This window comes from Phymastichus coffea, unplaced genomic scaffold (genome assembly GCF_024137745.1).
Source record: "Phymastichus coffea isolate CEN01 unplaced genomic scaffold, Cenicafe_Pcof_1.1 PCOF00036, whole genome shotgun sequence".
NCBI lineage: Eukaryota > Metazoa > Arthropoda > Insecta > Hymenoptera > Eulophidae > Phymastichus > Phymastichus coffea.
In genome coordinates this window covers 2,518,373-2,543,897 of record NW_026706847.1, presented here as the reverse complement: position 1 = coordinate 2,543,897, position 25,525 = coordinate 2,518,373, and the positions used below count along the sequence as shown (strand labels likewise).

The 25,525-nt window shown below is 35.2% G+C and overlaps 4 protein-coding genes across 4 annotated transcripts; 1 reads left to right on the top strand and 3 right to left on the bottom strand.

The window, feature by feature from the left end:
• Positions 1-126: 126 nt before the first annotated feature.
• On the bottom strand, positions 127-3,341 carry LOC131663500 (arrestin domain-containing protein 17). The gene is made up of 7 exons (XM_058933949.1): positions 2,638-3,341; positions 2,364-2,507; positions 1,713-1,868; positions 1,419-1,630; positions 940-1,334; positions 661-869; positions 127-589 (listed from the first exon to the last, which is right to left on the bottom strand). The coding sequence occupies exons 2-7, from the start codon at positions 2,476-2,478 to the stop codon at positions 453-455; spliced, it is 1,224 nt and encodes a 407-aa protein (XP_058789932.1). The 5' UTR covers positions 2,479-2,507; positions 2,638-3,341; the 3' UTR covers positions 127-452.
• Positions 3,342-5,182: 1,841 nt separating this feature from the next.
• On the top strand, positions 5,183-13,935 carry LOC131663598 (synaptotagmin-4). The gene is made up of 6 exons (XM_058934076.1): positions 5,183-5,777; positions 8,319-8,624; positions 9,729-10,111; positions 10,590-10,748; positions 10,832-11,149; positions 11,230-13,935. The coding sequence occupies exons 1-6, from the start codon at positions 5,687-5,689 to the stop codon at positions 11,347-11,349; spliced, it is 1,377 nt and encodes a 458-aa protein (XP_058790059.1). The 5' UTR covers positions 5,183-5,686; the 3' UTR covers positions 11,350-13,935.
• A 1,530-nt stretch (positions 13,936-15,465) lies between these two features.
• Positions 15,466-21,409, bottom strand: LOC131663597 (dolichol kinase). Its single transcript, XM_058934075.1, has 7 exons — positions 20,482-21,409; positions 19,608-19,861; positions 19,309-19,529; positions 19,050-19,238; positions 18,762-18,971; positions 18,366-18,693; positions 15,466-18,287 (listed from the first exon to the last, which is right to left on the bottom strand). The coding sequence occupies exons 1-7, from the start codon at positions 20,559-20,561 to the stop codon at positions 18,154-18,156; spliced, it is 1,416 nt and encodes a 471-aa protein (XP_058790058.1). The 5' UTR covers positions 20,562-21,409; the 3' UTR covers positions 15,466-18,153.
• Positions 21,410-21,609: 200 nt separating this feature from the next.
• On the bottom strand, positions 21,610-25,243 carry LOC131663596 (glucose-6-phosphate isomerase). Its single transcript, XM_058934074.1, has 11 exons — positions 24,757-25,243; positions 24,315-24,408; positions 24,043-24,234; positions 23,894-23,974; positions 23,589-23,807; positions 23,278-23,517; positions 23,021-23,201; positions 22,839-22,957; positions 22,532-22,760; positions 22,393-22,459; positions 21,610-22,318 (listed from the first exon to the last, which is right to left on the bottom strand). The coding sequence occupies exons 1-11, from the start codon at positions 24,885-24,887 to the stop codon at positions 22,195-22,197; spliced, it is 1,677 nt and encodes a 558-aa protein (XP_058790057.1). The 5' UTR covers positions 24,888-25,243; the 3' UTR covers positions 21,610-22,194.
• Between the last annotated feature and the right edge of the window lie 282 nt (positions 25,244-25,525).

Genomic DNA, 25,525 nt, shown 5'->3' with positions numbered 1-25,525 from the left:
TGAATGAATGGGGAATTTGCAATAGTTGAGTAATTTTTTAATTTTATTATAAAAAAAATTTACAACTATTTTCCATTTTAACAATAGATCAGGAGTCTTAATCAAAAGAATAAAATGAAGCTGCTATGGAATCTAGGTATTAGTATTTATTTTTTAACTTACACATATATTCAGTATAGATTTGTCAAAAATATTTATGCTGTATGCACATATTTGACAATTTTTATAAAATATAGTATATATTTTTGCAAAATAGATATAAATTTATTTTGTCGATACATTTGTGCGTTAATTAAATTATAAATTTATAATTATACAAAATAATAAGTCTTACTTTCAATATCATTAAAATTATTCATTGCAACTGAAAAAGCCTAGGCTTTGTAATATACAAACTGCCTGCATTATCACAACTTATTTTGCTCGTCAAATCAATTTGTTCAAAAAGGCACCTATTGCAGAGGAGCATTGAAATTATAAACTGGATATCTTGGGGCAAAGTGTTCTTTAGCTCCAATTACATGATCTGATTCATCTCGATCACGAAGAGTCATGGCAGCAAACTGAGATTCTTCATATGATGGTGGAGCTAAAATGTTAAAGATAGAAGCATACTTATTAAAATAATTTTCATAATATAATGTTTTTAAAGAAAATTACCTAGATTTGGATAAAGACCAGAAAACCCTATGTCTGCTGCAGGTGGAGCAGAAGGCTCTGGAACTGATGGATACATTCCTCCACTTTCATCAGATTTTGGGTAAACAGTAGGTACGTAATTGTTGACTTTTGGATAAGGCATTTGGTACGAAGATAATGGTATAGTTCCGATCAAAATAGGAGTATTAAATGTCAAGTTAGTGCTGAATCTGTTGAAAAATTATCAAAAGGGTATGCTCATTATTCTTACTCAACTTTGAATCATATAAAAATACTCACAACCCTGAAACACAAGCTTCAATGTTTAATTTATATGCCACATCTATGATTTTGCAATTTTTAAGATTTGATGGTGGTAATGGAGGAACTTCTAAAGTTTGCTCATAAGCTGTAGTTTCATTTCCTCCAATTGGGCCTTTGCTAACTTCTGCAACTGTCACTTCCACTATTTTGGTTTCCGGACGTGGTGTTGATGCCGTGTAATTAATGACCTTGTCAAGTTTAAGCTTCACAACATTAACTTCTTTACCAGATTGATTTTCTACATTCACTTTAACTGGTATTATTTGTCCTGGCACATATCCTCTAACTGGTAGAGAAACATTCACAGTCAATGGAGGTGATCCACAGCATAGACAACAAAATGTTTTACTGTTTTCAATCATTACTGGTTCCTGAATACATTATCAACAGAATAATTTTAAAACTTCAGTGATTAGATTACAAATAGACAAAAAATATTTTAATAAATGTCTTACAGAAGCACTTGAATCTTGATTGAGATCATAATGTGAAATAACAGTGAAGGCCATTTTAGTTTCATGATCAAATTTCCATGGGCGATCGATGATTGCCTTTATAGTGTATCTAATACGTCCAAAGTCTGATTCAAAACTGCTTGGTAAATTGGGAGGTATAACACAATTGATCGGATAAGTATGGGTTCCCACAGGTAATTCTATCTCATCACCTGAACAGGCAAAAGATAATGTTGAGTTATATTTATTTGTACTTTAAACACACCGTATTCAAAATAGTCATATTGAAGTTACCAGATGATGATCCAGTGAGATAGAATTGAGCTTTGAAATATTCCTCATGGCCAGTAACAGTATCAGTTTCGTTAATGTATCTACCTTCATTATTTAGCTCTTGTCTATCTGTTGACCAATAAGTGTTCGCTTCTCCTTTTACTGTCAACTTAATACCTGAAAAAGTAATGTAATTGATTGATTTAAAAAAATATATATTCATTTATAAAATTTGCATTTACAATCAAAAAAGAATTCTAATATAAAAATAAAGAAGTTCTATGTTGACAGCAAATAATAATGAATAATATACTTATTCAAAATACAACTAAAAGTTTATTTTAATAATTACAAAAGTATATTTCAATTTATAAATTAGGAATGTAGATAATAATAATGTTCCAATTATTGAAAATCTGCACAATCATAAAAAAATGTAATCAGTAATTAATGAAATCAAATTTACTTTTTCAATAAAATTCCATTATCCACAAAACCTAAGCAAACAATTAGTAAACCAAAATAACATCGGAACATCAATGGCAATTCCGAGAATTCTTGCTACACTTGCAAACACTAAAATTAGCCGTTCATCATGCACTTTGCTGTCAGTGTATAATGAACGAATCACATCGAAAAAAAAGAAATAGACTAATTACTATGTAAACTTACCTCGAATTTTTTTCGGAGCATCTATAGTCACGATCACTTTTCCAGTCACAGTCTGATTTGGAAAGTAAGTAGCGTAAGGATTATCAAGGTAAATCTTGAATTCCTTCAAGCCCATCTTGGAGGCCGGCAAATTCCTGAGTTATTCTGCGTGTCCGAGAGAAATGTAGACGGCCGCGTAACAAAGACGGCGGCGGAGAGAAACAGAAAATATTCGAATTAGTCACATAATTGTTATTGCACATCCTACTCTAGTACAGTGGCGACTGTCTCTTACCTTATGGCTCGTGATCCTCTCTAAGATAATAACTGGCAACTATTTCATCAATATGTTAGAAAAAAAGGCATATTCGAACTCTTTATACTTGTAGTGTGTTTTGTCTAGATGCTGTGCTATATGCAGAATTGAAGACACTCCCTCCGTCCAAAGTCTCGAAGATGCGTCGCGAGAGAGACGATAAGAGATGCCGTATGGGCAGGGATCGTTTTTACTACGTGCGTGTGCGGCGCGATCACGTACAGTGTAGCTGCGGGTCTCCCACCCTCACTATTTTAAAGCGTGCGTGTGCATGTGTACATACATCTATGCGGATGTATGCAGTTGGGACTTGGACGGAGCTGTTCGATTTTGCGCCTGTTCTGCCCCGAATTTAAGTTTACAAATTAAGTGTTTTTTTGCACAGCATGCGACAATTTTAATTAATCATTTAAAATAAAATGAATCGTTAAAAGTTAGGTTACTTTATTTAAGGCCTTGAAATTGTAGTAATAATTTTCATTATACTCTTATCCTTATATAGCCGGTATTAAGTTGAACGAACTCTGAAATTTCAGATAGTGTCGTCGCTATGGGGTGACATTGAATATCACATTTTTCCTGTCAAATTTATGACTACCTTGATTGAAGATTTTTCTGTAAATTGTTTATGTTTATGTTCGCATCCATGATAATAACTTATTATAAGCGTTTAGCGCAATGTTTTACAATAAATCTGAAAAATTTGAATTTATATATACTCATAATGAGACTCCGAACGTTTTATTAAATATTTAATTTTAATTTTATGATAGTTATTTATCTTTTGCAAATCATGAAAAAAAAATTTCAATTTGATAATCACATTTATTACAATTTCAGGAAGTCTAAAATATGTTAGTTTGATTAAAAGATTAGTTCGCTGTAGTTTTGTATTGTTAAACTTGTGAGGTTGATATTTTTAAAGCAACATCATGTAAAGATATCAAAACAAGCGTGTCCACAAAAATAAAAATAGAATCCAACAATTTTTTCCGGGAAACCTTGATACTCTTTTAGCGACCAATAATATAATTGCAATATAAAATCGACGTCTTGTTGCAGCATTTTCCTTCGACTTGTTTGAATGCTAAGAATAACGATGAAGTTTTACGTAGCATTAATAGTTCGCTGCATTGTATTGAATGCTGAAAGTTCTATGTTTATCGTTCATTTATAAAACATTGCTTTTCACCTTTACGTAACAAATTTGTTTTGCAAACTAAATGGCCATTGGGAAGTTTATAACTGTAAACATATCATCAATTTAATCATTCAATTTGTTTAAAAAGGTTCCAATCCGAAATATTTAAGTATATAGTCTAGTCAAAATTTTGATTTAAAAATAATTGTTCATTAAACTATTTTTCCATTAGCAAATTGTCTGTAAAATAATGTAATAAGATAATACTGTAAGATGTTAATTAATAAAATAAAATATTAATGTAAGATGCCTCATTTCCATCTCGTTGTAGACGCAAGACAAACCCATTAAAATCTTCAGCTCGATGTGCCTCTCCGAGGTGAAAATTTGCACGGGTAAGCGGAAGCGATTTTTACAGACTGTCAAATGTTTCGAGTAATAGTGCGAGGCTTGCGGTGGAATATGCCGATGATATGAATTTTTGTTTAAAAAATTGAACTGTTTAGTTGCGTAAGTTAATTCAAAATACGTGATTAGCGAAAAACGAAATTCCCAGCGAACCACGTACGATTCAATTTCATAATTGCGTTACGAATAATGAAACTTGTTACTTGACCTTACGTACAAGAGGAAGGTGAAGCTCGATTGCCTATTACAGAGCTGATGTTTTATCAGACATCTGCGTAGGCGCAGTTGCGTTTGCGTAGGCGCTATAAATTGCGAATAAGACGTAGCTCTTTTATTGTTTATATTTCGTACCTGATACAAGCCACACGATATCATAGTGTTATTTTTAATTTAAACAAATTCCATCTGAAATTAATAATGGCAATATTTTACAACTGAACTCAAATTACTTAAAATTGTAGGTTTTTAATTATTGAAAATGTTCCACCAAGTTTTACATTTAGATTTAGTAGGATAAGAATTTCGAATGTAAACTAAAGAAAAACCCAATTTTCTTCTATGTACAGGGATGCAAGAAGAGATTTAATTGAACTCTATTGACGTATTAGAAAATCCTGCGAAGCACAACCACATGGCTTTCGGGCAAAGTCGATAAATAAGTAAATCACGAAAGCTTCGCTTGCGCTCGCGATACTGTAGGCAATTAGCTAAACATCGAACCAAATATGTTCCCGTAGCAAAGCGTTCGATCGCTCAACCGATTTGACATCGCGGGCCGACAGCGCGTCACATCGAAGCTCATAAACGCCAAGCTAGACGTCGTTCGACGAGCAAGTCCACCGACCGCAAAGAAGAAGCATCTCGTCGCGTCCTGGAATCAATAAATCTTCCCTTCGCCTCGACGAGGCCTCGACGAGGCGATGCTCGCGACCAGGGTGCGCAACACGCATCGCGCGCGATCAAGGCTGAAGCTGGCCAAGCGCGAGAAGAACGGATGGGCGTTGGACCAGAAGAACGCGCGAGCTTTTTCACGGGGCGCAGTGAAAAGACAAAGGACAGCACGAGCAGGCCATGCGAGCTCTACAGGTATAAGCGCGTGTGTCGGCGGCGGCAAAGCTGGCGTGCACCGCTTGGCGCAGGTGCGGCTACGGAGTCGTTTATTGATCGACGTGGCGCGCGCTTGCGCCATCGGCGCGCGCAAACCCACGGCAGGGTTACACCGTGCCTCGGCCTTAGTGCGCCCGAGCGCGGACCGAGTGAGTGGACTGGCGGAGCGACGAAGACACGGGTTACGAGGCGTTCAGGCGACGCATTTGTCCACGAAACAGCGCGAGCGTAACGCTGTCCTCGTGCCTCGGTGCGGCGCTACTTCGACGCTGCAAGCTCGTGTTCTGGTGCATCGGCCAGCAGCACGCCGCTGGTAGAGTCGCCTCCGCGAAGAAGCGATTGACGGGAGCCTCTCGGCCCAGTGGCAGCAACATGGTTGCCGGGCCCGCCGCCGCTGCTGCGGCCTCCGCGGCCGCTGGCGTCGTCGCCGAGGACGGCCCCATCGTCAGACCCCTGGATCAGGGTGAGTTGCGCCCCCCCTCCCCCGAGCTCGCTCGTCCACGGCCAGCGGCCGAACCGGGCTCGCGCTGCGGATCTTCGCCAGCTGAACGAACTGCTGGGTCGATCATTTTGTCCAGGCCGTGGCAATCGCGCAACGACACGTTGGACGCTCGTATCGCGAGACTGAAGTGGCACAGCTTCGGCGGATGGTTGTAGCGCGCGACGCAAGCTTTCTGCCCGTCTGCGATGTGCGCATTTTCATTCTCAACTCTCGCGCACAGCTCCACTATACGATGATTCATTAGCTCGCGGCGTGAGATCCGATTGTGCGCGCCTCTTATCGACGCGCTTGGCGAGAGACGAATGCTCGGACGTGGTGCGGATTATTGCTTTTTTGCACAATTACTTTTGTGCGCGACAATAAGTCGATCAACACGCTTCTTTCCTTCGGAGTACGGATTCTAGTCTAATGTGTGCCGTGATTTGGAGCGTCGAAAATTCCTGACGTGTGTTTGCGTGTGCATACTTATTCGCAGCTAATTACGAAGGGTTTACGAGCTCACGTTATTTGGCTGGAATACTTGCACTGAAGCAACACCACGCGGTCGCGACCATTCGCAAGATTGCACAAATAACACACACACGCGCGCGCGCTAAAAAGTAGCCCGGCTAGGCGAAATACTTGTCGATCGATTCTCCAGCTGCAGCCTGACAAAGATACTACAATGCGAATATACATGTGTAGAAAATACTAACTACACCGTATTTTCTTTTTCTTCGAAGAACGTTTATGTTTCGAGATTTCTTTTCTTTTCGACTTTATTGCTCCCTATAATTATTTTGCGTTTTTGTTCTGCCCGAAGAGATCCAAGGTAAGAGATTTCAGCTAAGTTTTGTTCTCCTCGGCTGCGCTATCTTCTGGTTCGTTAAAGTCACGCTGTCGTCGTTGCGCTCGGTTCGACTTAATGACAGCCTCTTTGGCGATTAATTTGACGCGCTATAACGCTGGGCAAATGGCAAGTCACACTTTTCGCATTAGCTGTATCAATTCAATATCCCGTCGATGGAAAGTTTGTCAAGTATCAATTCAATTAAAATTACTTTGCGGCAATACCAGAAACAGTTGAGCTGCGACGTTTTTTCTGGAACCAGTAGCGAGAAGTCACGGCGCGCAATCAGCATAGGTGACGCATAAGAGAGCGGCGAAAGCGCAAACAAGGAAGCACGCAGAAGTCAATGTGCTTTCAACCCCCTCCCCATCTCTCCCTTCGGCTGGCGTCAATTTGAGTGGAAGGAAAACTTTGGCCAATTACCCACCCATCTTTGCGAACGAGCTTTACGTGGGCGAGCGCGAGAGCGTTGTTGCGCAGATTTCTTTTTTTTTTTCACGAGGCTGAGGGTTTCCGGCTAAAAGTGGACTTACCCTCGGGGTCATGCGTAAACTTCATCAACAGGTTCGATCCCCGGGCTTGGCTTGCACAGAGCTGCCGCGATCGTTACGGCGAACGAGACGTAACGATCGCGATTATTGCGTAACTTTGAGGCGAGCAAAGCTTGCAACGCGACACGCTGGTCGCGCGCTGATTATTCAAACGAGGCTTGTCGTGAGCTGGCCTCTTGCGCCTTATTCCGAGGAATATCGAAGAAGAGCCATAATGTGCCGTTCGCTTTTCTTTTCTAGTCACGTTGTACCCAAAGAATGGGCCATGAGCGCAATTTCGAGGTGCGTAAAATGCGAATGAATACGCGTAAATCAATTATCGCAGAGGCGTCGTTTGACAGACGTAAAGTACGGTTGTCGTGTAAAGCTTTATGACGCAAACGCGAAGCGAAATCTCGGCGCTCTCGCGTCGTAACACTGCAAACAAAGATGACCAATTACGATATACGCACCGTGTGCCTTGCAGTCTCTGCGGGGTACTGTACCGTAACAAAATATCGGGTAACGTTTTGCAATCACGAGCTGTCTTTCAATCTATAACGCAACAATCGGTGCTTTCATTGTTGACTCGTGTAGAACAACACAAACAAGTTCGTCGAAACTTGTAATTTTAATGGAATTGATTAGAAGATAAAGACTTAGGAGCAAAAGTGATTGATCACGTGGAGAATAGCCGAAGATGGTAGCGCGCAACAATTGATTTTCCATCGTACTTATAGAGTTGATTGCTCGTTTGTTTCACGCGAAAAGCAACTGGGAGGGCAGAAATAAAAAATTTCATTAGCCACGAAAGCAAAACATCTATACGTATAGGCATACGCGAAATGTACATTCGAATCCTCATGCAGGTCCCGCGCATAGTAAAAGTGAGCGGGCCGTAAAGAACGCGTAACAAAGCACAAACAAAAGCACTCGAAAAGCTCGACGTTACAGAGGCGCGGAAAGGATGAAAAGTCAAATAATAAAAGCGCGGACTTGTAACGAGCCGATAAAAAGTGAGAATGGGACTGGAGATAGCTTCGTGTACACGTATCTGCGCGTCGCACGGGTGACATTCGACGAAGGCCATAGAGAGATGCCTGTGGCGCGCGCTTACGAGCGCTCTCATCCTCTTGATTGCAGTATCGCCAGCAGTGTACGTCGGCGTGTGCGTGGGCATGGGCTTTTTGGTATCGGTGATAGCAATGACATGGTGGCTGTGTCGCCGACGTCGCGAGCATACAAAGCTTGGCTCGGACAAATCATTAGCCTTCAGGCCACCGCATCGTAAGCCAACGGCAGTGAAAAGTCCCGGCAGTCAAGGTCACTATCTAAAGAAAAGTCCAAGTCCCACGGGTCCGGCTAAAAGTCCACCTGGTGCACAGACGCCGAGTCCCACGGGGCCTCAACCTACCAATTTACCAGGCCAGTCAAGACAATCTCCCCAAGGTAAGCAAGCGCGGGATTTATGATTCAATAAAGAATTTACTGAGAGGCTTCTGCGTGTTAGAGACTTACGATCATCTCGTTTCCACATTTTATTGAGTGCGTCCAATATATGGGATTTGAGACGCAATATGGATGGGATATGTGGCCTTTTATTCTCGATTCGAGCTTTTTATCATTCGATAAGCAAGATTACATTGATTGGCACAAGCTGCATTATTCCATTACCAGATAAGTGTGATGAGAGCGTTAATGATGTTGAGTGCATATTGTCAATAACTACTTATATGAATTTACTTTTACCCCTCTGTCACTCTATTCGCTTTTATAACAGTCTGCTCATACTTTTTTTTTGCGGTGGACTTACGTCGCCGTTGTGGTCATGTCTTTATTAGCTTCGGCTAGAATAAAACCAGAATATTAAGTTAAAAGCATTCCCGTGTAATGTTTCAACGTTTTCTTTACGTTAAGGGTATTGGTTTTCAAAATGACGAATACGCTTCACAAATATTTTACGCGAATGGCAATGTCAGTTGGATAAACTAGCGAGAAAAAGTTTATGCATTGATGAAGATCAGCGACATGAATAGATGGTTTAACTATCAATAACATTTAACAATTGCTAATCACGTCTTTGTTTGTTGGACGCTGCAGATACATATCGCAAGCTCGTTATCGTTACGGGTGAAATGCTCACTTTTTCAGATTAACCTTTACATACGAAAGCAATTTTATCTGTGATTGCGATATGAATTTAAGTAGATCTCAGTTTTTATAATTAGAAGCTATTTGATGTGCACTAAGCTCATAAATTACGCGTTCAGTTGATTCCGAATCAAATATCGAATACGCGTGTATACAGTCGTATTGTAAAGGCATAATATATATAATACATCCAGCAATTGCCCCATTTAAATGCGATCGATTGCCAAATCGTACCCACTTTAGAGTAAACTCGCGTCATCGAACACACGTTCTATTTCCTTGATAAAGGCTTATTATTTGTAAACACGTGTTCAATGCATTATTCGCGCAAGACACGCGCGCCTCTCAAGTACGTATCCTCTGTAAAAGAAAGAAAAAAAGCGAATAAACGCACAATGACAGGTGGAGCCACACCGGTACAAACGCCATCGGCAGACGTGACGTTGAGTATCGAGAACGAGCGTGACAAGGCCGAATTGGAGAACAGCGAGAAGGCTGACCGGAACGGCGACTGCAAAACGTTCGAATCCGACAGGAATGGTCTTGGACAGTTGGTTTTCAAATTGCGATATCTAAGCGAGCAAAATGCCCTAGTTGTCACGGTCGTCAAGTGCAAGGGTCTGCCAGCTCGTGGTCAACACAATGCCAGCAGTGATCCATATGTCAAGTTGCAGCTGTTACCCGATAAACAACACCGTACTAAGACCAGAGTGCTTAGAAACACTAGGGATCCAATTTACGATGAGGACTTTACATTCTTTGGTATATCGCGTACTCAGCTTCAGGTTGGTTTCTTTCCGATCCAATTTGCAATTTACACTTGTATTAAAGTTATAATGAATTAAAGTTAAAGGTTTGTCGCCTTCAGATTGGAAAAAATATATATTAAAACTTTAACATCTGACCTTATTTTTCTTTTTTTAAAAAAAGAAAACTTTCTTGTTCAGTTTACAAGTTTATTCGTTAAAAACATATTCTTGTGGCTTTTAGCTACTATATTTCGACCTTCTTCGAAGGATCTGCACTGAATATTTATCGAAGAGCTTGTCAATCCCTATTCGCGACATATTTCGTAACATTCTCTCGTGTTAACTTGAGAAAGAGCTTTTCCACTAGATCGATTAGATTTTACATATTTTTGTCATTCTGAACTTACTTGTACACTAATAAATTATTAACTCGTGTCTGTCGTGTTCATAACTTTCTATTTTATTAAATTAATTTGATTAATTGTTGTTCTCTTTCTTTTATTTGTATTTTTAGAAAATCAGCCTGCACTTCGTAGTCATGAGTTTTGACAGATACTCACGGGATGACGTTATTGGAGAAGTTGTCTGCGCAATCTCTTCAATAACCGACTTGGATATTACGCAAAACCAGCATATCACTTTGTGTCACGAAATATGCCCGAGAAATTTGAAGGTAACTTTATGAATTTTTAATTTAATAACAATACTATGGAATATAACTAAGAAAAATGAAGTACTAATTTTTGATCTTGTCAGATCCAATCTCAAGGTCGCGGAGAGCTTTTGGTATCATTATGCTGGCAACCCGCAGCAAGTAAACTGACGGTAGTCGTACTGAAAGCTCGAAATTTACCAAAGATGGACGTGACAGGATTAGCAGATCCCTACGTGAAGATTTATTTGCTTTACAATGGTCAGCGTATCGCTAAGAGGAAGACGCACGTGAAGAAACGCACGCTCAACCCTATTTTCAACGAGTCAATCGTGTTCGAGATTCCGCATGGCGCCGAGGGTCTCGGTAAGATCAGTTTGGAGTTTGCTCTACTTGACTGGGACAGAGTTACCAAGAACGAGGTAAGATAGCTTCGTAGTTTTCGCCGGATCTATGATCCTTTTGAGTAACTGTAACTAACGTCGATGATCGCTCGCGACAGGTCATTGGACGGCTAGAAATTGGCGGACCCAAGTGTCAAGGCTCAGCGCTGAATCATTGGAACGAGGTTTGCAGCTCGCCGAAACGTCAAATTGCTGACTGGCATAAATTACGAGAGTAAACGGCGCTAGAGTTACCATCTTGATGAAATATATGTAACTCGCGTGATTTTACCCGCCGCTCCCTCGATCGAGAAAACAAAAAAAAAGACAAACTTATCCTACGAAAACAGTTCTATCTCTCTCCTTCTCTCGGCCCTCATTGTCCAGTCAATCCAAAGCGTATTCACTAATCTAATCGCGCATGTATCAAATCTGAGCACTTCCATACTTGTCACGCTTTCCGCAGAAACAGTATTATTAAAGCCTTATCTGCATGCAGTTCAATTACTTACATATATATATCAGTTAGACCGACATTCCCGCCAGAGCGAGGAAAAAACTCCCCTTTGGAAGTATTGACCTGGAAATCAAGTGTACAACGAGTGCTCAGATCTTTTACAAAGTGAATGATACGCAAATGGAGGCACGGCAATTGTATTCTGTTTTATAAAACCATATAATCGATGTATAGAATGTTAGGGGAAAGGGGAGGCGACGATCTAAGTAATGGCCCATATATCGATTACCGAGTATGCGTCCCTGATTATTATTAGATCCAACCATTAATGGTTCTCGAGCTTTTTGTCTGATCGATGAAAAATGTCTTCACTTTGAGAAATCGACCGATAACACTTTGCTTCGTTATTTATTAAACTTCTCTTCCTTATTATTAACTTACAATATTTTACCACTCGACATTGTCAATATAAAGTTACAATTCGAATGTTAGTGTGATGGTGATAGCAAAATTTGTAGTGAAAGACGTTATGTTTACGGCTTTGGTTATCAATTGCTTCTGAGTGAAATTCGAGAGAATCAGCCAGGAAAAATTGTGTAAGCGACGAATGAAACATGATGTAACAATGTGAAGCTTAGAGATTAAAAAATCAAGATTATTCGACTGATTAATAGTGATATATATGTAGATAGCGAAAAATATTGTGCGCTGTGAATATTTTTTACGTCGTTTTACGCCTTAATTTATCTGATGGATATCAAGCTCATTCTATATAGTATCAAAAAGCATTTGGAACTTCTTATGTACAATTGCTTGAACTGCGAGAGAATACTTGAAATGAAAAAAAAACAAATTTTTTAAGTCACAATGATTGTTCGATTTCTCGAAGTGAGCATGAGACAAATTGGTAAAAGGTTCACGAGTGATAGCGAAAAAACAAACCAAAGGTCAGTGTCTGACTAAATGTAAAATTGTAATCGTTTTGTGCGGCGTGGATGTTCTTATTTAAACATAAATTGAACATAGACATTCACGAACTCGCCCTGGTTAAACGATATCATGAAAATTCTACGGAATATATGTGTATATTATAATTTATCATTATGTAAATTTTATCATTGCGTAATATAGTTAATCCTACATTTCATTAAATTTATAATTTTTCATCGATCTATTTTTTTATGATACTATATTTGAGAATTCATGATGTCAGTTTACGCTTCAGAGATATACGTAAACTGCAAGACAGTATTTTATAATAATCATTTAATTGCGCGTGCTCCTCCTTAATAATTATTGTCTATCATTTTTCCTTTGATTATAGCGTGAACAATAAATATTTACTGAATTTTGTATTGATAAACTAAATAAATGCAGTCACTGATAAAACACTAACATAAAATAAAGTGAAACTCCGAATCATGCCTGTTGAACACAAACATTATCACGCAAGTACGATAAGTACACCCAAGATTAAGCAGAATGAATTATTACCTTACTCACGATTAGTCGATCGAAAAAAAAAATTAAATAACTTAGATATTTTTGTTGGACATTAATGCTTGCATTTGAAATTAGCAAACAGTATTAGTGCTAAAAAAGACAATTTACGTTAAAGCATCATATTTTATTGAATAAAACTATAATACATATTTACAATGATGTCTTGTTAAAAGTTATCGTTGCAAATATGCATTGACGTTGGCTCAGAAATAGTTAGATGCGAATTATATTAATAGAATTATACGTACTTTCGTAAATTACAAAAATGAAATGTGATGGGGGACGAAGTTTAACGAACGAATTTTGAGTTTGTGTAGTTTCAAGGTCATTCCAAAGATTTTGAATTTTATCAGTTCTATGAAAAAATAGTAAGTAAAATTTATAAAAAAAAGCGTGTTTATATTGAGTATGTTATCTCATTTATTGGCCATGTATCATTTTCTAACATTGTAATGTATCAAAAGTTTTGGTCCGACTTTTAACGAAAATTGAAACTTCTCAACGAAAATAAAGTCGACCCATTGTAAAAATAATCCAATATGTAGAAATTTTTATTTTTCAACAAAAAATAAAAATGAAATTTATGTTGCTATACGCGATGCCTTTTCGTAGTATCGCTTTCTGGAGATTACCTTTAAAAAATACCTTATACATTTGACTATCACGTAAAAGTAGTAACTAGGCTGATCACTTTGAACGAAATCATCGAGATTGAACTCATTTTTGGCATTCACAACCATTACGACGCGTATGTACACACTTGAGTTCAACGTACCAATACAACTACTGCGCACGTATAGAGAAGGAAGTGAATATGGGCAAGTTGTTATTGAATAACATAACCGATCAACAACAAAAAAAACATGTAATTCTTTTTTCAAATAAAGTATTCAATAAAAAATACATTGTTTCAATCATTTTCTTACCAATATACAAATTCAATTAAAATTTGCCCATTATTAATATATCCATAACTAACACAAGTATAATGTCAATTTTTCGTCGAAACGATTAATAAGTAATACTTACAAATTTGAAAAACATAAATACAATTAATTCAATGAACATTTCAAATGTCATGGATTGGATAAATTGAAAAATACAATCAATTAACGTACGATTACTTGTCCAGCTTAAACGTTAATCGTTTTAAAATGTCCAGTTGAATAATGAATTATCTCTTGATATAAAACTAGCCTTGAAATATTTTATCAAATAATTGTCCTCAATTAGATTTTGAGACGAATAACTTAAATGGACATAAGGTTAATGACCGAAAAAAAGAATGATGAATAACTAATTAATATCACTTACTGAGCTTCAATGTATTGTATGCAACATTTGATTCGATTGTAATCATAGCTAACAACATCAATCATGTCATAAGCATATTCAATATAAAATTATTCTTGCAAAAGTATAGTTTAAACACTGCTTAATTTTCAGCCATATTATGGCTATAAGAGTTCGTTGCGTTTAAAACGCATCGATAACATTGCAAAACTTCGAAAGGGATGAAAAGTAGATGTATAGGTCATGAATAGTAATTAAAATCACGATTATCAGCGTTATTTATTTACGTGCTATACAAACAGTAAAAAATTTGTAGGTTTAATAAATATATAGCGTTTACCTTCAGGAACAATCAATTATTATGATTCTTTGCTGGTCACCGAATGCCACAGTTACAAATTCAACATTCGTATAATCATTCAAAAAATGAACGACTACATTTTAGAAGGTGTATGTACGATTGACTTTGACTCTGTCAAACTTTAAAAACTGCTGCGTTTTTCCCGCACGCTCGGCAAAAAACGTGCGTTGAAAATCGCACTTTCCACACGTCGTATCAAAAAATACGGTACGGCACATGTTCGGGAAAGAGTTTCTCGTTTTTTTTAAATCTATTTTTAGAATCTATTTTCCCGCACTTGTATCGTAATGTAATATTTCATAATCGAATTATATGCGTATGAATGAACAAATTCCTAAGTCGCATACAACGTGCGCTTTTATTTTTCACGGAAGAACGAATATTTTTTTATTGCGTTTTGCCGAAATACCCAAAGGCCCGTGAAATGACTTGTATTGTTACACGGCTCTAATGCTCTACTGTTTAAGACTGCGATTAATAAAACCGTAAAAAAATAAAAGCTGTAAATTACTTTTTCCCTAAGCAGTTGTTACGGAGAATTAGTTTACGAAATCTAAACTACGTGGTTTTATTATTTGACACGTTATATTAGACACATTGAACATTTAATAATTTAACAGTCTAACTTTGTATCATAAACTTATCATTTTTGTCGTTATTTGTTAATGACAATGATGTGTTATTATTAGATAAACTTTATTAACAATGCAAACTCAAAGTAAATAATACAAAATAAAAGCAGCACGTACCGTAGTACGCGAATATAAACTTGAATATCTTTAGTTAATTGAAATACTATATAAAACACTTTGTGTGTAAAACAATGATTATAACTTAAGATGTAAATTTGGAGTGCGACTATCTGTCGTGTCGGCTACTTGCGAACTGAACGCGCGTCGCTTGTAAACGGCTCTGCATCTTTCGGGGCTTCTTTGGTGGAAAAGGAAAAAACAATAAAAATCTACAACCGTAGACAATTTAGTAAACCCTTAATATCCTTATGGGAGTAGCTACGAACATGTACATGAAAAAACAAGAGTAGGAAGGGCAAAGACGGTATGCATGTCTTTCGTTGTCTTCGATTTTCAACTATGTGCATCGCTTTTTGCGGAATTCAACATTTCTTAAGGCCTAAACTATAGAATAGTTGAAAATAATAACTTAAGAAATTATGAATCATGAATGCTGCTGTATAAAATTTGGTACGGTTGACTTCAAGTTTTGATAACGTAGTAGTTTAAAAGAATTGAAAATAATATGTATAAGGTAATCAGTAAGAATTAAAATCACGATTATCATGATGTTATTTATTTACATGCTATGCAACTGCAACAGCAGATTTTAAAAGAAAATGACAAATGTAATAATCGATAGTGTGCAGCTTTAGGACAAATCAGTTAATGCACTTTTATGGTAACTACAGAGTTCTAAAGTTGCATAAAATTTCGATGATAAAAGGACAGCATTTCGACAAGTACAAGTGATTAAGACAGGAGATCGACCCATAATAAAAAAGAACTGACAACGAGTATCGATATCTAGAACCATAGAAATATTGATCAAAACAAAGAGATTTTTATCCTGTACCTTAACTATTCATAAAAATTTACATCGATAATATTTATTTTTTACATTATTTATAATCATATGCATAAATCTGAAAAATTTTTTATTCCGTAGCTTATCCAACATGCACATTTATTTTTACTTTCATTTAATATTTATCATTGCTCTTTTTATCTATTACAGAAGAACAAAATACATGGTTATTGCTTTTCGCCACGATACGCATAGATTCGAACAATTACTTGTCTTGATATTTGGATCCAATATTCTTCTGCGCAAACAAATTTGAAAACTATGCGGTAAATTAAAATTTTTAAAAATAAAAATTGTTAGTCTTTCACGATAGTTACGTAGATTTTAAATATAGAACATAAACGACTGTTAAGGTATAATAAATTGACATTTCTTTACAGTCTAACTTTATATCACAAACTTTTCATTCACATTTTAGCTTTGTAAAAACTGAATCTATTTTTTACTAACATTGCGCGAAATCACACATATAAAAGTTGAAAAAGAAATACAACTTTAATGCATACATTAATTTGATTAGTGGTATGAAATTTTATTTTAAGCATTTTTTAATTCTTAAATATTTTTAATACTTACTCAAACTTTTTTGCATAAACCTTCACCCATTTCCATGTTATTTGAAATGTTATGATTTATCGGCTTACTATATATTTATTCACAGTTCTTATGAAATCATTAATACAATAAAATAATTTACTTACACTTTCTTTCATCGATGGTAAATGCTTTACTAAGCATGTTTTATAAAAATAGCGAGGCGCAATATAATATTACATTACATATTTGTTTCGTTCTCAAGTAAAAAATAATATCTATTTTATGATCACTTTAATTTGATCATAATAACTATAATATATCTATATAATTATTAGATATCATACACACACGCGCACGTGCGAGCGCGTACGCACATACACACACATATATAACACCAAAAATTATACTTGATTAGACAAAATTCTTGTGACATTATGTGATCACTTTCTTTCAGGAAAACTTAATAGGCATTTACATCTCGACTTGCTTTGCACATACGAAAAAATATTCTACTGCAGAAACGATTACATCTCTATACATGAGAGTTTGCGTTTATTTATAGGAAACTTCAATTATGATAGTATAATTAAACTGCGTTTGATTGAGAATTGCATTAGTAGGAATGCTATAATTTATCATTGTTTTTTTGTAAAAAAATGTTCTTAGGCACAATCGTTATAACATCACTTAAATTATTCGTTGTTTGGCATATAAACATACGCGTTATATAAGTATTATATAAAATTTGTCGTTCTAATCGTTCTAAAATCAATAATTCACAGATATAAATTTATAACAAAAACAAATTAACCAATTCAATAACTTATCAATTAAGTATACCGTCATTAAAATTTGAATATTAGTAAAGCAAGATCATTTGAGGAAACTGAAAAAGTAATCTCGGACGATAATAATTTTTCATTTCCTTAATAATATTTTACTATTTTATATCGAGAAATTATAAAAAACAATGCATTTTATTAAGCAATTACTTATTTGTAATTAAGACATTACTTATTTGTATTGACAGAATGCTCAAACGTCTTAGTCAATTTTCAAATTTTAATTTAGTTTGCAATATTATATATCCTTTCAACAAAAAAATATATAAAGATTTATACATCCATTGATGTTTTACTTTCAATATAATAAATATATAATTTAATTTACAACAAGTTAAATCTATATTTGATCCTTCAAATGTATTAGACTCCAGGTCTAATATTCTGTACTTTTGGAGACTTGAGCGTGATAACTGTTTTGATAATCCATATTTTCACGTCAACTTCTTTTTTAAATTATAAGGCACAGGTACATAACGAATGGCAATGCCAGATTGTCTACTTGTTCAGTACGAGCTTCTATAAATGATACCAGAATTACTGAGCATACACTTCTGACTAGTAGTGACATATTTTCTATATACCCTGAAATAAAAATTTTATTAAAAATCGTTTAACTAATTAACTTATGTAAAAATATTAGATATTTCTAATGTAACATACCAAAAAGAATAAGTCCAAAAATAAAAATAAGTTGAGCCACTATGCAGGCAATTGTTCCTTCTATAGATTTATCAGTGCCCACCCATTTGTGCTTTCCCCAAGTACTTCCTACCATACTAGCTGCAGTATCACCAATACCAATGGTTAGGACACCACTCATAAGAGATAATAAACTCATACTCTCAATTGGCATCCATAAAAATGCTGATAAACCACATAATAAATATAATGGAGTTAGAGAAATTAAAACATCTTTTTCATCAGCAAATATAGAAAATCCATCTTGAAGAAACCCTCCTAATGGCGGTAAATGCAAAAATCTTAATATCTAAACAAATAATGGCCACTATAATATTTGCATTAACAACTTTACAAAATATAAAATTTAAAAGTTACCTCAAGAGCTACAAAAACTGCTAAAATGACACCAGTTGCTAAATATAGAAAAGTAGGATCCCAAATAAAGCCAGGAACATACACAATTACAGACAAAATATGAAAAATTTTTCTGACTGATGTAGTAGCCTGAGAATTTCTCGAAATTTGTATAATTATAGCTATAGTAGCAAAGAATAAACACGTTGCCCAATAAACTACCATCATTATCTATTAGAAAAAAAAAAGTATTAGCATTAAAATCAAATAATGATATCAAAATAAATTTTTTCTACTTGATAAACTTACTCTACTGTATGAGCTGAACACAAAATGCATGATCCAAAGTAATGGACTCTGATCAAGTATAACATGCAATGTTGGAATAACTAAAATAATGAGTATTCCTAATGCCATTGAGTAAAACTTTGTTGGTCCACGTAAAGCAGGAATATTTGCACAAAGAATGCAAATTAACATAATGTACAAAATTCCTACCTATAATCATAGAAAGTGATTTAAAATAATATAATTTTAACGACAATATCATGTATTTGGAAACACTCACTTGCAATATTACAGTAGCAATATCATTATCATGAATTGGAGGTAAGTGATACCTCAAAGGTAAATTTGTAAAAGTAGAAAGTAAAAAAAGTACAATGCCATGAGTTACAGCTGTGGCTTCACCTAGAGTAAATGCTCTGGGGAAGCTGGACATTACTTGAATAACACCCCATGTACTCAAGCTTCCCACAGTAAGACCCCATGCTACACTCACCAACAAACCTTTAAACAAAAAAATAGATTTGAAGAATATGAATTTTACAATGCATAACATAATATAATGGAAAATTTATTTATTACCTTTGCCTCCAACAAAATGAAATAACATTGATAGAGTTATGGCAGGTAAAAAATATACAACATGAAAGTCTTTTGCTGAGACATTAAGTGACATCAGACGAGTATATAAACATATACAACTGATAAACAAGCCACCTCCTGCAATTCCATTCAGCAAACATATTTCAGAATAACTACTATCCTCTTTTAAAAAAGTAAACAATGCACTCAAGCCAATTAATGGTCCAAGCCACAGCCCAGTGCAGTCTTTAGTTCTATAAAAGAGAAAAATTATTACATTCCATTGCTTTCTACTAAAAAGATAAAGCAGCATTGAGTAGTAAATGATTTTAGGAAAAAGATTAAAGTGAATAATTTATTTAACTCTGATAAGATATGTCAAATGGTTGTTCCCAATTTTTAGAGCACAGATATTTATCTTTGATTTTCTTTTATCAACATGAAAATTAATTGGAGTTTTAAAAAAGTTCATAAAAAGGTATTCAACAAATAGTTTTGTATATAATTGTTTGAAATTACTTTGGAATAATTGAAAAAACTCAGTTATTTACTTGACAAAGATATAATTAGAAATAAATCATGCAAGCTGAAATATTTACGAGGTACATGAAAAAAAAAAATAAAAAGAAGCTCTTTTTCCTGGAGCAAAAATACTCGACAAAGAAACTGCGCACTGACGCAAATAAGGACAAAACTGCATAATAACAGAAAGGTGTCAGAGTACGGCATTCGAGGTTAAGTCACGTTCATGTAGATGTATATCTTATTTGGTCCATCAGTTTAAGACTACACACGCGAAAGAGAAGCACATAAGAGAATAGAGAAGGAAGGAAAAAAAGGATAGCCAATTTAATTAATCGACGAACGGACGTACCGCTGACGTAGATGGCTGGCTGTGAGGCTGTTTAAAATCCTCTTCTCCAGAACGTCGTAATTTCTCGTAAGAATCTCCATTTCGATGCGTGCACTTTTCGAGTTCTGGCGATAAAACGTTCCTTGACTTTTCTCTTACGAATCGTTTATTTTTCTTTCTGTTCACGCCATCAAGTCACTATTTTGTGCACCACACCCCCGCCGCCCGCCAAAAAGGGAAGACCAAAACTGGAGCGCGCAATGTAAATACGCCAGTGTAAAAAAAAAAACGCGTATCTCTTCTCTCACTCGCTCTCTCGCACTCAGTCTTAAGTCCGTCTTTGATCTTTAAACGACTTGCGTCGATTTAAAAAGTCAATCTCCATATATTCAAAAAACAACTAAGATTTCGCATGGAGAATAAAAAAGAAGTAAATTTACACGTTATCACACGTAACGAGAATACGCAGTTTAACAATAGTATAATATTCAAGGTTAACCTATTGCACAGGATTAACTATTATTCAACGAATTTCAAATAAATATCGAAACACTCGCAGCAGCAAAAGCGAAATATTAGCGAGCCTTGCGCGCTCCCGTAAATGGCACGCACATACACGTAAAAACGTATATAAAGCAGAGAAGAACCTGCGATTTCAAGGCGCGCTATCGTATTCGCAAAAGATAATAATTAAAAAAGCGATGACGAAAGACATACGCACGTCCACGGCAAGAACATCTCTTGTGTGCTGCTCCGCGCCGCAAGAGCGCTCAGAGGAAACTGCCTCGCAGAGGCAACGACAACGCACACACGGTGCGTGCAGAGTTCGCGGGCGCGACTCATAATTTATTCCAGGCCTGTCAGGAAGTCCCGCCACACTACACCGCACAATTAATCGTGTTACGCATCATTGGCTTTTCAAGAGCTTGAGTGTCCTTGTATTGTTACTATGTTTGACGGTGTTTTTTTCCTCATTTATCTCTCGTATACGAATTTTTTTTCTTACGTAGTATATAGTGAGTTTTACACTCGACCGCGTTATTTTAAAAACGTTTGCAAGTACAGGTATAATATAATGAGATTAGCTAGCGATTGATTTTATATATTTAATTTATTAACGTTAACAATGATAATGCTGTTGATATATAGAATTCAATAGTGTTGTAGATTATAGCACCGCTAATCTAGTGTAATGAAGTACAATAAAATTTATCAATCAGATAAAATAGCGTTTGATTTGTGAAAGATATGTATCAAAATGAGCATAATACGGATATTTTTTATAAAACATAAAAAAGAATAGATGGCTTTCTTTTGTACAATCAGAAAATTCAATGAAATGGAGCAAAAAAAAACAAATTTTTTTTCCACAAATCGACATTTCAATGCTAATTAATATTGCTTTTAGCATTTACAATTATTGAAATTTCTCTGAAATTTAATTATTAGAATTTTTCATAAATAATTTGCAATCTACACGAACTATAATATATAGTATAAGTAATCATAAGCACACTGCAATGAATTGCAAGTGTAACTTAGTCACCAATTGAGTTTCAAAGCACAAGAGTACTAGTACGACATAAAAAGAACATGCAAGTCTAACTTTTATAAAAGGCTAATAAGTCATTGATAACGCTTTCCAGATGTAGCTAAATTTCATTAAAGAGCGACGTTTAAAACCTCACAGATTTTTGTTTTTTCCAAATTGGTGCTTTGTTGATCAAACAAAAGTTAAGCGCTGTGAGCCTTGATAAAAGCTATTAGTCCATTTGTAGATGAATCGTGACTGGTAATCTTATCAGCATTGTTCAATTCAGGTTCTATTGCTTTAGCTAACTGTTTTCCCAATTCAACACTGAAAATTTAATTTATATTATTAGTCAATATTTTTTTTATGCATTGTCATTATAATGACATTATTTTACTCACCCCCATTGATCAAAGGAGTTAATATCCCAGATGATACCTTGTACAAAGATTTTATGTTCATATATAGCTGGAAACAAGAAAGTGACGATTAAAAGTACGAATTGGACGAATAATTAGAATTATGTAAATTAATATATACCAATCAATGCTCCCAAAATAAATGGAGTGAGCTTTTTTACAAGAATGCTATTTGTTGGTCGATTTCCTTCAAAAACTTTATGTGGGAGTAATGCTTCGACTTGATCAGCATTCAATCCAGATTTTTTAAGCTCTTCTCGAGCTTGATCTGGAGATTTTCCTTTCATTAAAGCTTCAGTTTGTGCTAAGAAGTTGGAAAGAAGAATTTTATGATGCAAGTCCTTTTCAAACTATACGACAATATAATATAGATTGATTTATAGATTAATTTCAATGTACATTATTACACTTTTCACATCATAACTTGCCTTGTTATGAGATAGTGCAGGTGCAATAAAATCTGCTGGAATGAGTCTGGTGCCTTGATGGATTAATTGATAAAATGCATGTTGCCCATTAGTTCCAGGTTCTCCCCAAACAATAGGTCCTAAAAAATATTAGTACGAGCATGACAAAAAATACATAATTATCCTTTATTTTACACTTTTACCTGTTGAATAATCTACAACTTCTCCAGACCTGGTCACATATTTTCCATTACTTTCCATGTCTCCTTGTTGGAAGTAAGCAGCAAATCTGTGAAGATATTGATCATAGGGCAACAATGCATGAGTTTCAGCATTGTAAAAATTGTGATACCAAACTCCCAGTAAAGCAAGAATCACTGGAGCCTAAAATATTATGGTATTATCATTAACAACAAGTTTAAAAAATTAGTATTTGATGAAAATCACAACTGTTACAAACATTTTTTTCTAACTGAGCTGTTTGAAAATGTTGGTCTATAAAGAAAGCTCCCTCCAGAAGCTTTTCAAAGTTATCAAAGCCAATAGATAGTGAAATTGATAAACCAATAGCAGACCACAGAGAATATCTTCCTCCAACCCAATCCCAAAAACCAAACATGTTCTTTTCATCTATACCAAATTCTTTGACTTTCTGGTTATTTGTAGATAAGGCTACAAAATGAGAAGCCACAGCAGAATCCTATTGTAAAAATATTTTTATTTAATTATTTTGAATTTATTTTGAAATTTTAAAAAGCTGTAATGACTTACATTCTGCATCATATGCTCAAGAAGCCATTTCTTAGCAGAAGTAGCATTGGTGATTGTTTCCTGAGTTGTGAAAGTTTTTGATGCAATGATGAAGAGAGCTGTTTCAGGATTGAGCTTCTTCAGTGTTTCAGCTATATGAGTTCCATCAATATTGCTGACAAAATGAACTCTTGGTCCAATATGATATGGTTTTAAAGCTTCTGTTACCATAAGAGGTCCCTATGAATGAAATATATGTTAACTTTTAAAAAGTCAACCCAAGAAATGCTTTATTAAATTTAACATTAAAAAAATGAAATAGTTACCAGGTCAGACCCACCAATACCAATGTTAATAACATCTTCAATAGGCTTGCCAGTGAAACCTTTCCATTGTTTGGAAATGACCTATTCAAAACAAAAACAGAAATTTTATTTGCCATTCTATTAAAATACTCAAAATTTAAAATGTGTACCTGATTGGTGAATTGCTTCATGTGAGCTAAAACTGCATTTATATCAGGCATAATATTTTTTCCATCGACCATGATAGGAGTATTGGCTCGATTTCGAAGGGCAGTATGGAGCACAGCTCTACCTTCTGTGAAATTAATTTTTTGTCCAGTGAACATTGCATCTCGAGCATCTTCAACTTTACGAGCCTTAGCCTGAATAAAACCAGTAATTTTTATACTATTCGTTCATGAACTTATAAAATAATAGGTGGATATATTAGCCAATGACTTACCAATTGAAACAATAAATTGAGAACTTCATCGTTGACACGATTTTTTGAATAATCAATAAGAATAGGTCCATCTTCAGGTGTGGAAATTGTCAAACTAAATCAGTTAAAAATATAGCCTCATGTTGCTTTTAATTAATCACACGCAATATTCATTCAATATTACATAATTTTTAAATAGTTTTGTTGATAATCTTGTTTAGAATTTCAATGAATTAAAAAAAATACAAATCATCTACAAACTACATTTCATTATTTACAACAAAATCATTTTATAATAAATCTTTTTATAAAGTAACACAGATTTCATAGATTATATTGCATAACTTATTAAGAAATTTGTTAAAAGTAATATAATAATGCGATTTTTGAAAATTCACTGAAAATAATGATAAGGTGAGAAAGGTCAGCTCAAGGTCAAATGGTGAAAAGCTCAATTCAATACCTCATCTTATCGAAGCGACCGCGGTCTTCTTCAAACAGTTTATTAATGTTGATTTTAGCACCATTGTTGCTGTAATATTCGTTCAATTTTTTCCAGGCAGCTTCCTGGGTCAACTTTGGTTTTGCTTCCATTTTCACTTTTCTCGTGACCCCTTACGACTTGCAATGTACTCCGAAAATTTCAAACGAGTGTCTACCGCACACCTCGCACCACTTTCTGAGGCATGAATGTTGTATTTGTGCTTATATGTATGATATTCACTCACACATCGATGCACGTACAACTCTGTTCATGCGCAACAACGATGACGATTAAACCGCAGTCACATTTTTTGCAAATAATAGAAAAATTTGTAGATGAGAATGAGAACGTGACGATTATAATTTATTAGCAATTGCTATATATACAGTCTATTTTATTGCATAATATGAATTAATGCTATACATGTACTACGACATATATATTAACACAAAATTATTAATCTAGAAAACGTCAAGTGCCGAATAGTAGTCTGCAATTGCTTCGTTTACAATTACAAACTATATGATTACTTGCAATTGGTATAGTTTCCTATTTTCTATCTAAATAAAGATACTCAGTAAAATCAACGTGCTCACACACACGTGCGCGCGCGCGTTTGTGTGTGTGTGTATGTATGCGTCGTTTTATAAACTACACATTATGAAAATGAATATTTTTCAATTATGCTTTGAATCGATGAAATACTTCAAAAAAGAACAACAAATAAAGATTCATTTAGATAATTATA

Coding starts and splice junctions, on each gene's coding strand:
- LOC131663500 (XM_058933949.1), bottom strand. CDS start 2,478: ATGGGCTTGAAGGAATTCAAGATTTACCTTGATAATCCTTACGCTACT. Junction 1,869..2,363: donor TGCTCCGAAAAAAATTCGAG/GTAAGTTTACAT, acceptor TTACTTTTTCAG/GTATTAAGTTGACAGTAAAA. Junction 590..660: donor TGGTCTTTATCCAAATCTAG/GTAATTTTCTTT, acceptor TTAACATTTTAG/CTCCACCATCATATGAAGAA.
- LOC131663598 (XM_058934076.1), top strand. CDS start 5,687: ATGGTTGCCGGGCCCGCCGCCGCTGCTGCGGCCTCCGCGGCCGCTGGC. Junction 10,112..10,589: donor TATCGCGTACTCAGCTTCAG/GTTGGTTTCTTT, acceptor TTGTATTTTTAG/AAAATCAGCCTGCACTTCGT. Junction 10,749..10,831: donor TATGCCCGAGAAATTTGAAG/GTAACTTTATGA, acceptor TGATCTTGTCAG/ATCCAATCTCAAGGTCGCGG.
- LOC131663597 (XM_058934075.1), bottom strand. CDS start 20,561: ATGGAGATTCTTACGAGAAATTACGACGTTCTGGAGAAGAGGATTTTA. Junction 19,862..20,481: donor GCCAGCCATCTACGTCAGCG/GTACGTCCGTTC, acceptor TCTCTTTTATAG/AACTAAAGACTGCACTGGGC. Junction 19,530..19,607: donor TCATTTTGTTGGAGGCAAAG/GTAATAAATAAA, acceptor TTTTGTTTAAAG/GTTTGTTGGTGAGTGTAGCA.
- LOC131663596 (XM_058934074.1), bottom strand. CDS start 24,887: ATGGAAGCAAAACCAAAGTTGACCCAGGAAGCTGCCTGGAAAAAATTG. Junction 24,235..24,314: donor TCAATTTATTGTTTCAATTG/GTAAGTCATTGG, acceptor GGTTTTATTCAG/GCTAAGGCTCGTAAAGTTGA. Junction 22,958..23,020: donor AGTTGTAGATTATTCAACAG/GTAAAAGTGTAA, acceptor AATATTTTTTAG/GACCTATTGTTTGGGGAGAA.